General features: G+C 41.1%; 1 protein-coding gene across 1 annotated transcript in view; it reads left to right on the plus strand.

The window, feature by feature from the left end:
• The first annotated feature begins 8,864 nt into the window (after window positions 1-8,864).
• Window positions 8,865-15,107, plus strand: part of LOC110476213 (neural-cadherin-like) — a 60,873-nt gene continuing 54,630 nt past the window's right edge. The window contains exon 1 of the mRNA XM_077786296.1: window positions 8,865-9,885. Within this exon, the coding sequence (XP_077642422.1) occupies window positions 8,865-9,885 (1,021 nt within the window). The remainder of the gene's footprint in view (window positions 9,886-15,107) is intronic.

Below are 15,107 nucleotides of genomic sequence, written 5' to 3' on the forward strand. Positions count from 1 at the left end.
AGCTGCAGTAATCCTAATACTTCATCTCACTTTATAGATATTTGTGTTGCGGCTTTCACTGCATATTGTTTGCTCACACACTTAAAGGTTATGTCTTAATAAGTTGTTCTGGATGAGTTTATTAGCAGGGAGCTGGCAGTTGATGAGTTTTTGTGTTTTGAGAAGGTGTTGTAGTTATTGCCAATTATGATATGAGGCTCAGGAAGCAAAAAGGAAGACTTTGGTTCATTAAAGAAATCTGGAGACAACAGCGCTTTAGGTTGTGTATCATTTTTGACTTGTCAGATGCCTGGTTTATTTTTCAGCTGCTTCCAGGTATACATAATTTCCTCTGCAGTTCTAAATGCAAAAGCATGAAAGGGTGGGCCAAGGTTCTTCAGAATCAGTTGAGCTGTTTGTAGTGCTCAGAACCTTTAGTTGTGATGCAGAAATAGTGGATTCCTGAAAATTCTAGACACTTTTGATATATCCACAGAATTCTGTGTGTCATTTATATTGATGAAGGATGGTAAACAGAAAAGACATGCTTCTAAAAGACTGCTTTTTCTATTTTTTTAACTTATACTCTGTATTATTTTGGAATGTCAGCTGCCAGAAATGCTCAGTATGTGTTGATTTGCAAGTAATTATGCACTATGTGTACATTAGGAATTCAGCAGAGTTCTCAGGACTACCTGAGATATGTAAAAATCTCCAGGAGATCACTTTCAATAAGCAGGATCCTTCACAAGCCCTTTGAGACTCAATTTCAAACACTAGAGGGATCAAGAAAAGCTGCTGATTTTTTCCACAAGGTTTTTATCACTATAAATGGTGTTTTTCTCTAAGTAATGCTCACATTGGCCTCGTAATCACCCTTAGAATGACAACACATTAGAGTCATAACAGAATGCATGAAAAAATTCATGAACTAAACATCTCATTCCTCAAGCAATTGTAAATAAAGAAAAATACTGATGGTTGTGACAACACTGTAAACTCTGTCTTTAGCACTTCTGATTGGAAGATACACTGGAAATCCTTGGTTGATGAAATCCTTGCTTAGTTATCTCTGGCCTAAATTAAAAGTTTAATAAAAATTAATCACAGAACCATTGTTATAAAAATTGGCAAACATTGCAACACCTTCAAGATAAACATTACAAGATTTTTCCACCTTACAGAAACTGAAGATACTTTAAGAAAAGTAATATAAAAAAAAACAAACTGAATTGTGTTTGATGAGAAAGAAATTTAGAAAAAATTACAGCAAGAGTAGAAACAACAATTATCAGTAATTAACAGTGATTTTTAAGCATCTAATTAGTAATCATACCATAACATTGTGCCTGTTCTAAAGCTTACTGAAGGCATAGAAGATTTCCCCCTTAATTTCCACTGTTCCATAAAAAAACACACCAATGCAGCCAAAGATTATTTGCAATGCAACCCTCTGAATGGTGCCTCAGCAGTGGGCTCTAATAAATAAATACATAAATGTGTCATGAGAATCATTGTGGCCTGGCTGGAGCATGGCTTTGCAAAGATTTGTATGCAATAATAGCAAAATATAGTAGAATAGATTTGGAAATGGAATTATGTCCATGTGTGAGGAGATCTCAGATTGTAAAAGTCAGGAGCGAGAAAAGAAAAAAAATATTACTCTTTACAGTTTCGTTGACAGACTTTTTAATTACATTTAATTTCAAAGACTAGGAGCAAATGTTTTGTAGGAACACAATCCATGTAGTCCCATCAGATGTGAGGAGCATATTCAGGTGTTTCCTTATGCTATATATATATATCTATTTATATATTTATTTATTTATTTATTTACTTATTTATTTAAAGTGGGGTACAGCATCTGTGATTGTATCTTACAGATTTCAGTAGGAATTGAATTGGGGTTTAAGTTCAACCTGCAAACTACTTGAGTTCATGCATAATTTTCAGTAATCTGAAATAACTATACCTCTCTCTCTCTCTCTCTCTCTCCCTATATATATATATATATATATGTATGTATGTATGCATGCACATTTCCTATTTTAGGATTGCCATCACTCATGGATTTTCTCTGTTACACAGGTGTCCACAGTTATTTTAACCTGTCTGAAGCCATTAATGGTATTTTTATTATTATATATATATATAAAGACTCTTACACCTTAATTTTTAAGAAACATTTGTTTTGGGGTTTTGTTGCATTATCAAGAAATAGAGCATAGAAGCCTTTGAGTTTTTTTATTAAAATCTTATACTTCAGGTTGTTCATTCTGCTTCTGGGTATTGTACTTGTCCCATGGGAAGCAGCTGTGTGTAATGAGCTGGAGCACAGCAAAGCCAATAGAACAGGAACTCTGCATTATCAGCACATACATGAAGTGAGAGTGGACTGTGGCTTAAACCAGTTCCTGTTTTTCTTTTGGAACGGTAATATTTTCCTCTGTTAATATTTACTGTATTGTCAAATTTCTACAGGATTAAGCACTTAGTCACTTGTTTGTTGGTTTAGTTAATGAGGAATGTTGTTTTACTGTCCCTTCTTGAAGACTTTTTCCCCATATTTCAGATTCAGAGTGGGAATTAACTTGAATGAGACATCTGTATTGACAGTTTAGAACCATTGCATTCAGCTGAGCAGATTAAACACTACCTGTAAGAGAGGATTAGAATTGTCCTTCTTCCTTAGCTTCTTGCAACTGAACATTGCTTGTTCTGAAACACATCTCCCAGCTCCCCCCCAAAAAAATGAACTATGAATTACAGGGAGTAGACAATTTAGAAATATCACTCTAAGTTAAAATGAAAGCTGTTGCTGTTGCCAGTAGTATTATTTTATTTAGAATATTTAGATACTCTCACTTTTATAGAAGTGTTCATTTAGGAGTTTTATAGCAGTTGCTATGTATAGATGTGGAAGTTTACCCTTGTTTTCCACCTGAAGTATTTTTGCTTTTAAAAAAAAATCAAAATAACCTGAAATTAACCCTTCCATGTTCTTTGAACTTCATAAACTTGAAGCATGTCTCTATTAAAAGATAGTACTGTGTAAAAAAGAGATGCACTAAGCCACCAGTTCTCTCCTAGTAGTGAGTATGTACTTGCTTTAATAACAGACATGAACTAGTGCTGTTTTTTTACTTATTTTTGGAAATAACACAGGTATAAGATGCACTAGATTTCTTTTTTTTTCATTATTAAGTATTTATTGCATTCCAACTATTAAATTTTGCCTATGGAAAATATCTACTTTAAATTCTCTGGAACACTATTGGTTCCAATTATTTATTTAAGAGCCCATGAAATAAAAGATGCTCATTAAAGATATTGAAGTTACCCACTTTATCTCATTGTCAGTTTCCCCTTTTGGCTGCTGTTTCACTGAGATGAAAAGAGAGACAGAGGAGTAAATGGAGGGCCGATTTCACAGAAAGATGGAGTGGGGGTGATGGAAAGACTCCAGCTGGGAGAGGCAAGGTGAGACTGGGGTAAAAAGCAGGGCTTGCTCATGTTTTACTTTTGTCATTTGCCTTTGCTTAGGTCAAGGTGTGCTGAGAAGGCCTGAGCTGACCCCGCAGAGCTTTGGCTGTTCCACACCCCCGGGAGCTGTTCTGGGAGAGAGGAGTGGAGCAGGACAGAAGGGAATATGGTAACTGTATTATGAGGAAAGCAGGGGACCTGCTGCCTGAGCCCTGCTTTACCTGCAGTTATTTCCAACAGAATTAAACAAGAGGTACACTGACTGCCTTCAGCTTGTCTCACCACACATTCATATCACATGAAAGATGAATCTTCACAGAGGCATCATTCCTCACTGGTTCCTTGAGCTGTACAAACAATATTTTCTCTGTATCCCCTTTACAGCAGCCATAAGCTTGGTTTCCAAATTTCCAGCATTAATATGCTTGAGTATTTTTAACATGTAAGAGCACAAAATGTAAGTTAGATAAATCAAAATATTAGTTTAGGTTTGTATCACTGTCAAGCTTCTTTAATTTTCAAAAAGATGAAGGTGAGATAATTACTTTAAAGGTGGTTTCTGCCCTTGTTGGTAGTATATTATTCCTTATCACTGACTAAACCAGAATATTTCTTATAATAACTGTTCTGATTGACACCCTTGCTAATTGTGATGTACAGTATAAGATACCTCAAATGAACCAGACGCCAGTGCATGGTACTGTCATACTGTTTGGAGTTATTTAAACAAATGTTATTTTCAAAGGATTGTTTATAGAAACCTCTTGTAAGTACCTTTCTGTTAAATGTGTTGATGTGTGATACTTCAAACTTTGCTTTCTTTTACCTGGGAGCAAACCCGTCTCAAACCCAGGAACCCTATGTGGAGGAGAGTTGCACCAGACACTGGATCTAGGTCAGTTCATCTGTGGCTTTCAGAGCTACAGCCCTTGGCAGATGTGGGCTCCCTGATTTTGTAGCTGTTGTCTGCTCCAGACCCTGGAAGCCTTCACATCCCAAGCCATAGGGCTGCAGTCCAGTGATGTCCTTCCCAGAATTGGGGAATCTGGGAGATCAGGTTCCTCAGCAGCCCTTTAGGCCAGATGCTGAGCAGCTCACCAGAAGCCTGCCTAGCTTCTTCTGGAATGCAGATACATTTTCTTTGCCAAATCTGCACATTCTGACAATGTAATTCGTTCTTTTGATTTGTTATGCTGAGGTAAAAATAGTTTGGGTTTCACACCTGGAGAAATGTGATGACCAAAACAAAAGATACTGAAGTTATGGAGATTTACACATGTCAATAGAAAAGACAAGAAAGAATTAATGGGTTCTTTATGTTTATTGCATGTATACAAGTAATTGAAAAAAATTGGAACAATATTTACTCAGATCTAGTGTTGGGCATGTGTATTCGTTGTGTTTTATGTATTGAATGTGAAAACAGTCTGCTTCTCACAGACACTTCATTAAAGCAGTATGGGGATGCAACACAGTTTTGAGAAAAATGAACATTTAGAGAATAGGATAAAGTCATGCAAAAATAATTATTTTAAAAAAATGTTTTTTTTAATATATTTTCTGTGTTAGTCTCAAGTCAAAAAAAATTGATCATGTGATGACTTAGGGGCTTAAGAGAAGCTTTTCTGTAAAGGTTTTCAAACTGTTAAAGGAACATTATTAATGATATGTTTCTACTGGTAAGCAGTAAAGCACCAGCCAGGGAAAACAGAGTATACCTTTAGAGTGTGATTCGAGCAAAAATTGATGATGACGATGTTGTCTGATTTCAACATATCTCAGGTTTCCCTTTTTGATGGCTGTATAGATGATTTAATTTGATTATAAGTCATGTAGGAGGTGTTTCCAGCTGCATACATATGTCAATTTAGGAACATTATTGTAATTAAAATATTTTCCTTAACCTTGGACTTGTATATAGCACACCATGCTTAACAGCAGAAAGGGTCTTCCGGCTGGTTGAGATAAACTGGAAAGTAATTGTTATAAAATAATGAAAGATACTAAATATGTCACTATCTTTTCCCTTTTGGAGGAAGAATTCTGCTTTGAGTATGACAGAAGGTGTTTCTTGCACTCATTTCAGCACTAGATTCCAAGAAAAAATTGTGATTTATAAAGAGAAAGCTGCATAAAGAACTAGCAAGGATTAGACAACAACAGCTGTACTTCTGAATAATTTAGGTTTAATTTGCAAAATTATACAGGAAAGGATTATCACTTGTACTTGCATTTGAGAAAATGGAGCTACAAGTGTTGTTATAAAAAGTGGCAATGTACAAACCATCTCAAATCGCACGGGGGCTGTTGTGTCACTCTGGGCTGGATCCTGCAGAGCTGCTTGCCAAGACACTTGTAGAATGCTGAGTGGGGAGTAAATAGTGTAGGAAGAGCTTCCTTTGGCTGGATATGCAGCAGAGCAGAGCTCTTCTGAAGGTTTAAACTTGTGCTTGAGAGGAATGTCTGCAGGTGCACCTGGTGACACATACAACATCTTGCTCCGGAGGGGTCAATTAATTCTGTTATGATTATATATTTACAGTTATTTATAGTAAAATATCTTAGGGGACTTCCAGCTCCTTTCTTCTCCTGGGAAGCCAGATATTGAGTATGTGGGAATCAAGAGCACTCGCTGCTTCAGGCATATTTGCCTTTTGATCAAAAGCAAAGTTGATTGTCCCACTTTTCCCTAAGCCATCCTGCTCTTCAGCTACAAGGTGTATGCAAACCAGGAAGAATGTCTTGTTCTTCTCTCCTGCCTCAATATTGACACTGCAGTCCCATAAAGTTAAGGCAAGATTTTCCTCAGAATGTTTTCTGCTCATGTTTCTGAGGAATTCTGATTTGCAAACTGCAAATTCTGCATCAAATGCTTGTCATGTTTCTATAAAAAAATGTTTCTTTATAAATCACTAAGTTACAGACTGTTACAATTCAGTAATTTCCAAAGATTAATTCATAACATTGACAGAGATTATGATTTTGTCTTGGCCTTGCCATCACCTGGTCACACAGGTGAACCTCAGTAACCAGCAGGTTGGTTTAGCCTGATGCTGTGTGTGACCAGGAGAGATCTGTGGTCATGTGAGATCTCTGGAAGTGATGCTCACCTGCACTCCAGGCTTACAAGAATCTGTGCAGCCTATGAGCCTGAGCAGGAGATTTACTCTCAGGCATGTAGGTATACCCTGAGGGTTGTAAATCCTGGATTTTGCAGAGTGAAAATAGGGAAACTTCAAGTTACTGTAGTAAAAGATGCACACATGTAATTAATTCAAGGCATGACCAAAAAAAAAAAAAAAAAAATTCTTGCTTTAGTGCAAGAATTGGTGCATCTCGACAAATCCAAATTTAGAGGTAACAGAAATTAAAGTTTTTGTAAAAGGGAGGATGGTTTGGAACATTCAGAGAACCCTGATGGGATCTCAGAGAGTGGTGTTCAACAGACAGGAGAAGGAAACAAATTATGTGTAAAGTTTATTACATTTGAGAACTCAATGAACTTGTGAAGTAGAAGACCTGAGGAACTTGCAGTGTAAAGCCACCATGGTCAGGATTTCTGGAGGTGGGCTGAAGTCAGAAGGATTCTGACTATACAATATCCAGGGCACCAGCTCAGATTCTCACTGGTTTGCAGAGTTGGTAATAGGATTGGGGAGTCTCAAGTATTTCTCTAAGATTACCATAGAGCAGTGAAGTATAAAACAACATCCTTTTATTTTTTGATAAACAATGGTATAAGGTCTCTATTTTTTCTAAAAAAACCTTGTGCAGTCTCCCAGTTTCGTGTCTACATGCTGATTAGGATAATGTGGGTAGAGTTCTGCATTTGAAATCATGAATGAGGCTCATCTTTAGTCTGTTAAAACCACATGTGTGTTTAAATTACTTATCTGTTGAACTTCTGATGCAGAAGGGAAAGACCTTGCAAAATATAGTACTGTTCCTGGTATGTTTTTATAGAGGGAAATCCTAGTGGATGTAGAAAACAGAACTCACTAAAATGCTCTCACAAAATGGTTTAATCAAAATTTGATCAAATTCTACTTGTAGATTCCTTGTAGTATCATACTAGTTAGGAAACTCTTGGAAAAAAATCCTTTTATCTTGAAGCCATGTAAATCTTTGTCACCAAGTTATGGGTTCTTCCTATCTCATTCCATTCATTATTGCCCATTGCTCTGTACACATCCACATGTGTAAAATTTTCTATTTTAAGGCCAAAAAAGAGCCCCCACAAAAGCACTGAAGATAACATCCTGTATAGGAGGGTGCTTTTATAGAGACATTTCAATGTGAGGCATAAATGGAGAGACTATATTAATGTGTGAAGCTGATGCTTTGTGTCTCCTTAATTGCTTGCAGGATGCCAAGTCTCTCAGAGGCTTCCTACTTGATCCTGGCCTGCCAATTCCCCAAAAAGACAACCAGTTTCTCCAAAAGGCTTGCAGGAAAACACAATTTTACGTCTATGAACTTTACCACAGTCTTCAGTGGCACACATAAGGGAAATGCACTATTTTATGAGAAATGTAAACATTATTCAGTCTCATGAAATTTGAGTAATGTGACCAATATGGAGTATCTTTTATTATTTTGCTGTTCTTTAATCTCAGAATGATTCTTAATCTTAAATGATTCATGCACTACATAAACACAGCAAACTCCCATTTTATATTGTGTTGGACTTTATTCTTGAAAGGACTGATCTGTTTTGAAAAGGAATTGCATAATCTAGTAACTTTTTCTACAACATCCCTGATTTATGTAGTCATAACATGGTGAAATTTAGTTTTATTGGGTTTTTAGTTTTACTCCAAAAATCCAAACAAGCAAATAAATGTTGGATTATATTTCTCTCTGGTTATCACCAGAAACATTCTTTAGTCAAGCTACATTTCATCAAGAATTTTTTTACCTTCACAAATCGGGAGACATAAGGGAGATTATTAATTATAACTAAAGATGTGACTTTAGGTCAGTGACAGCACTCAAGCACACGCTGAGAGCAAAAGTGGCATTTTAGAGTAGGTTGCTGTCTAGAAATCAACAATTAAATATTTTCAGGGGACACCGGAGTGCTGGGAGAGTCTGCCTGACATGTGACAGGCTGCAGGACATCACCTGTGCACTGATGCCCGCGGCGCGTGGAGGAAGAACTCGGCTCCGGAGGAGGAGAAGCGAGCGGCAGGTGTCTACATCAGCGGGATCATTTGGGCAGTTCGCCCAGCGGGGACATCCTGTGGCAGGCGCACGGGACGGTTCGCTCCCCGCGCTCTCGGACCGGGGGAGGGCAGGGCGGGGGCGGCCCCGCGTGCCCCGGCCCCTCCCCGCCCGCCCACTGCGGGCAGCGGCGGGCAGCGCCGCGCACCATCCCGCAGCCGCCTCCGCTCGCAGCCGGCATGGGTCCCCGCGGAGCGCGGCGCGGAGCCCGGCGCGCCGCCGGCTGCCTGCTGCTGTGCTGGGCTCTGGCCGCCGCCCGCGCCGCCCCGCGCCGGACACCCTCGTTCGACGGCCACGTCGCGGAGAACCGGCCGGCGGGCACGCGGGTGCGCGGGCTCAGCATCCCCCTGACGCGGCTGGGGCCCGAGCCCTGGTGCGCCAAGGTGCAGGGGCGCCGCTGGCACCTGCAGCTGCTGGGCGAGGGACACTCGCACTTCCAGGTGTCGCTGGACGCGCGCACGGCCCGCGTGTGGCTGCGCACCCGCCGCCCGCTGGACCGCGAGGCGCGGGCGCTGTACTCGCTCCGCCTGGGGCTGTGCTGCAAGCGCTGCGCGCCCCAGGGCGCCGCGCCCGCGGAGCTGGCCGCGCTCACCGTGCGCGTCCTGGACGACAACGACAACGCGCCGCGCTTCGTGGGGCCCGGCTCCGCGCAGCTCCGCGTGGAGGAGACGCTGGCGCTCAAGTCCCAGGTGTGGCAGGCGCGGGCCGAGGACGCGGACGCGGGCGCCAACGCGGAGCTGCGCTACTTCGCCCTCCCGCGCAGCGCGCACTTCTTCGTGGTGCCGCGCAGCGGACGCGTGGTGCTGGTGAGCTCCCTGCTCCACCTGCGAGCTCCCATCCCGCTGCGCCTCTACGCGCGGGACCGCGGCCGGCCCGCGCTGCTCAGCGAGCCCCTGGAGCTGGAGGTGCTGCCGCAGCCCAAGCGCCTCCCGCCGCCGCCACCCCGCCGCCGCCGGGCTGCGCTGCCGCCCGCCGCGCCCCTGGCTCTGGCCCTGCCCGAGGACGCTCGCCCGGGCACCCGCCTGGCCACCCTGGCCCCCTCGCGCTTCGCCTCCGCGTGGTTCGAGCTGCTGTCGCCGCCCGTCGAGGAGTCGCCGGTGAGCGTGGAGCGAGAGAGCGGCGAGGTGACGCTGCGGGCGGCTCTGGACAGGGAGGCGGTGGCCGCGTGGGAGCTCGTCGTCCGCGTCCAGGAGCGCCGAGGTGGGTGTTAGGCAAAGGCTTACGCCAAGTAGTCGTCCCATCACGGAGAACGAGGACAGTTTGTCTCCAGGTGACAACAAGCACCTAGCGGTGGTTTAGCATCAGGTGTCATGTGCAGTTTTATGGAAAGTACTTTTGGTCTTTTAAATCTATAAACTATTAGCATTAAAAACACTGGAAGTGACAAGAGGCACTAATGTAGCTTAGGAAAAGTGGGCTGTACAGCTGTGTAAAAATGTTTGGAGCAGTAAGGCGTTTAGCAGAATTTAAGTGTTTCACTGGTTAGACCTCTTAGTGAGTGGTTGAGGCACAGCACAGGTGTTTGTTATTAAAATATTCTCTACAGCGCTCATCCTGTAAGTGCCTAATTTGAAGCATGCAGCTGAAGCCATTGAGTTTTGAGTCATTATTAAAGTTGAGTGTGTTTGACTCGCATGCATGATGTGGGGTTTTACAGGACTGGAGCCAAACAGGTGCTGTTCTTTTTAAAAATATCTCAGGAGTTCAACGTACACCATTAAAATGGCATGTCTGTGACTTATCATTTTTCACAAGCTCTTACTCAAGTTAAATGTAATAGCTAATTTCATTTACTGATTACACATGTTGATTTTTAGAATTCTCTTTTTCTTTTTAATTATCATATTGGTTACTGTTTTTTGCCTATGAAAATATAAATTAGTTTAAGCATATTTTAAAATTTATGAATGGTGGATATCTCTGCCCATTCACCACGTCGCTTTTTTAATTTTTATGTTACTTGTGATTGTAACGTGGTTGCAGAAATTGCCCAGAATGAGTATTCTGGAGAAAGTCTTATCAGAAGACATGAGTTGGTTGGCCTGATTTCATCTTGGAAGGGTTCAGGATGGGTTTGGCACGATAAGACTTTCAGTGGCTGTGAAAGCGATTAACTGCTCAGCAGTGCAGCTGCTCAGGGTGATTTCCCTCAGCCACAGAGCCGCGCAGGCGGGAGAGATGAAAAGCTTCCCACGCGATTCCGCTCCCTTATCTCGCCTGCTCTGTGACTGAGGGGCAGCCCATAGGAGTGAGAGGCAGTTTATTCCTCGGTGTCTGAGCGATCCCTGAGGATGCCTGCAGGGCTCTAATTAGCGCAGACAGTTTCGCTGACACGGATACTTCCCCCTGTGAAGCAGGGCTACACCAGCAGCTCCTTTCGCCCGGGTCCTGAGGAGCAGCTCTCAGATCCTCCTCTCCTTCTCTCTGGGGTTTCGTCGCGCCTGTCGCGGTCGCGTGTTGGTGTCAGACACTTGCACTGGCTTTGTGCTGTATTCCAGCCTTAGCTTTGGCTGCAGACCAAGAGCTTGACAGACCAATTTCCAAAACACAGCACTTTGTGTGTCCTACCCCCGCTAGTCAGTCTTGAGCAAGGCTGCCTGCCGAGGGGAATGTCATTGCTCCGAGGCAGTGACAGAGCCCATCGGGTCAATCCGAGTGTGCTGCTGGGATGTTCACCCGCTGTCATGTAGCTCAAGTTCCAGCCCTTTGCTGGTGTCAGTTCCCTCTTGTCAGGATCAAGAAGATGTTAGAGAAGCGGTAGCTAACCTTGCCCCGGGTTACTTCTGGTCTCACCTTTGAGCTCGTTTTTTCCCGTACCTAGTCTGAATATAGAAATCTGAGATTGCCTGGAACAAAGCTTGTCATTCTGTCATGCCCGAGATTTCACTTCCAAGGCAATACTTGCTAATGCAGTTTAAAAAAATCTGAAACAAGTTTTAACTTAATTTCAGGGATTTTTTTTTACCATCATGTAGTTTCACTAAGTAGTTTGGAGCATTTTCCACTAGCCTAATATATTACTGCTGGTAGTATGTAGTAATAAGAGAATAAATCTCTAAGAAATATGTAGGACTAAGTTCTGACTCTGAGATTAGGTAGAAAACAACTAATTGTGGACACTCCAAATGCCATACTTTAGGTAGTGGTGATTTTAAGTTCCTCGGTTTAAAGGAGACCAAATTCAAAATGCATCTTAATAATTTTGTTTTCATCAGTTAAAGGTTAATAAGTGACTTGATACTTTCAAAACTCTTTCAAGTTGCAGAATGCTTTCTTACTCCTTTTATAGTATTTAAAATACATTTAACATAATACTTTGAAACAGATTTAGAAAGTTCTCTCTGCTTACTCACAGTCCAAACTGCAGTAATCTGAAAAAAGAAAACCAAAAGGAAGGGGTAGGAGAAAAATGCTTAGTATAACTATGTTTTACTTAGTCTGAAATAGGTGCAGAATATTGAAAAAGCTGCAGGAGAAAACAGTATTTACAGAAGTTAACTTTCAGGATGAATTAAAGTGTAGAGATGGCTGCACTGAATTTTGTTGTGAATAAAAGTGCAAGTTCAGGTTCATTCTCCAGTTCATTTACTTTGCTTTTTTGCTTTTAACATTTGTGGTCACTTATGTTTATGGTTATGTGTAATGTAAAATTTCAGTAGCTGTGGGTGTCTAGTATTAGAGTTTATGATATCAGGTGTCTATTTATTTTCAAGTGGTATAAAGTTGTATTAATTTCTTCAAATTTTTTTTTCCACTTTCCACGCTTCTTGCTGCCTGGTAACTGTGAACTGAAAATGAACCAATGATTAATTCAGTCGTTACTCTCTTCTTCAACCCAGGCAATGATGTTGAGGATAAGACAAGATGTTTAAATACTTTAGCATATAAAGTCTACCCTCTTTTCCTTTGTCTTTTCAGTGTAGTTTATTGTGAGTTATTTGTAATGTGCACTTCATTACCTAGAGCAGTAAAAAGTGCTAAAAAGCATTGTGCCACAAGTGATCCTAATGCATCTCTGGGCACAATAACTAATTTTTTTTTTTTTTTTGTCTGACAGAACATTCTCAAAATAGTAGCAAGAAGATGGGTGTATGCTAATAAAGCAACATCGAGCAGTTTCTTCCTAGTCTGTGACAGGCCCCACTCTTTGGTTCATAAATGGGACTGTGTAGGAGATGTCCTTTGCCTGAATTAGCTTTTCTTCAAGTGGCATGTAACAGGCTGAAAGTTTTTTTATTTCCCCCCTTTAGCTAAAATAGAAATTGGAATTTTTTTTGTTTACTTCCTCTCAATTCTGTCCTGGATAACCAGCACAGCAGTATGTGCAGGGCTGGTATTCCAGATGCAACCAGACCTTTGGTATCTCAATATCCAGGTATTTCCCACCTGTTGGTGACAAGGACGGGTTTTCTCTCTCTGAGTTGCATTTTGCTGAAGGTATGAGTTAAGGGAGCTCACTCCACTTGGCCTGGCAAGTACCTACCAGTGTAACACACTCCCTCATCACTGCCTGGAGTATTTCTTGGTGGACCACAGGCTTTGTGCTGGTGTATGTTTGCCTGTGTCAGGGGTAGATTTGAAGGGCTTTTGCAGTATGAAGAACTTTTCAGCATTCAGGGTAGAGTTTTTTTTTGGCAAAGCTGCAGTTGAGCTCTTGTTGGTCATGTGCACAAATCACCATTCATTATCATTACCAGGGTGTGGTTGCTTTGTGACTGAACATAGTTTTTGGTTATCAATGTCATGGTTTTATTTTAATCTAGATGCCCAAAAAAATCCTTTTTTTATTCTTTGAAATAACAATTTGGTGTATTTTACTGCTATAGTAAATGAACTGCAATCTGTAGAGGAAGTACTATGTTACAAGTTCTGTTTATTCATTGTGCATAGCTCTTGCTTTTTGATACTTTGTAGGCTTAGTTTTATCATAGTTTTTTTGTTTTTTTTTCTGGAGGCAGTAATTAGTAGAAAGTAGCAACAACAACAAAAAAAAAAAAACTGGATCTGCAATGCTGAGTGCTTTTTTTAATGGAATGGATTTTTTTTTTTTTTTAATGGAATGGGTTCTCCTGTGTCTGTGGAGGAGTTTCAGGGCCTGGACAAGAGTGGACATTATGCTTTGGTTTGTATTTCAGCTTCAGGTGAGCTCTTATCCAACCTGCACTTGAACACTGGCAGACTGGGATCATCCACAACCTCCCTGAGACACCAGTTCCAGTTTCTCACCACCCTCACAGTAAAAAATTTCTTCCTAACATCCTAACCTAAATTTCCCCTCTTTCAATTTGTACCCATGACTCCTTTTCTTGTCACTGCAATTCCTGACAAAGGGTGTCCTCTGGCTTCCCTGCAGGCTCTTCAGATACTGGAAATTGCTGTGAGGTTCTGCCTTGACACTGGACAGAAAAATCAATCTTGAGAGCTGAAGACACTTGAAATTGAAGAGTGGCCTGGCAATCTTTGTTTTTTGTAATTAGCAAACATTTTATTCAAAAGAAAATAATGCAAAACACAAACTTTACAACCCCAAACCAAAGGGAAACTTCAGGAAAACACTATGCATTAGTTTAGTTTGTGCCATGAAATGCTAAAGAGAATGCCATAATTTCAGGGCTTAACATGTTTTTTGGCACATGGTCCTTGACGAGGAGTTTCCTCTGGTGACCTCACTGATCAGTCAGCCCTGGGTTATATTCTTCAGTTAACCTTGCCTGGAAGGACATGGTTATGCTCACATGTTTTTTTGTGGCATTTCAGGATTTTATCCCATTCAATTTATTAGGACACCATTTATGCTTTGCAAAAGCATAATGCTATTTTAAGTTTTTACTCAGTGAGCAGAAGGTAAAATTTCTTAGACTGTCATACACATTAATATTTCAACATGGGGTAGCATTTAATTTGAGAAGGAGCCATTATTATTCCATTAGTGCTTGGGGGAAGTGCATTAAAGATCCCACCTCTCTAATCCTGCTGTCTCAAGCTCCCTTGACCTTACTTGATCCATGGGCATTAGCTTTGTAATCTGCTGTCATTCATTTTTTCTCATCAGGGGATTCACTGAGAGTGATGTTTGACATGCCTTCCAACAGTTAACAGCATCACTTGTATTTTAAATATATTTATCCTGTTGAAATCAACACAGAGAGTGGAGATCTCAATTTTAGTAATATTTTCACCTCGAAGGATTTTGTGCTTGGAAGTCAAGGATCATCTGTTTTAATTTTATCTGAGGTCTTAGTCCCTTACTAGCTGTATTGATTCTGGGGGGATCATCCCTAAGAATTAAGTAGCTTCTGGGTGATGTTTTGCCTTTTACATTTCTTATTACCTCTTTCATGAATTACAGCTGTCAGCAGTTACACTTCAAGCTGAGCTTAAGTTGAAATCATCATCTATTAAACAGCAGATGGGTTTCATTA

The sequence above is a fragment of the Lonchura striata genome, chromosome 13, assembly GCF_046129695.1.
Source record: "Lonchura striata isolate bLonStr1 chromosome 13, bLonStr1.mat, whole genome shotgun sequence".
Classification (NCBI taxonomy): domain Eukaryota; kingdom Metazoa; phylum Chordata; class Aves; order Passeriformes; family Estrildidae; genus Lonchura; species Lonchura striata.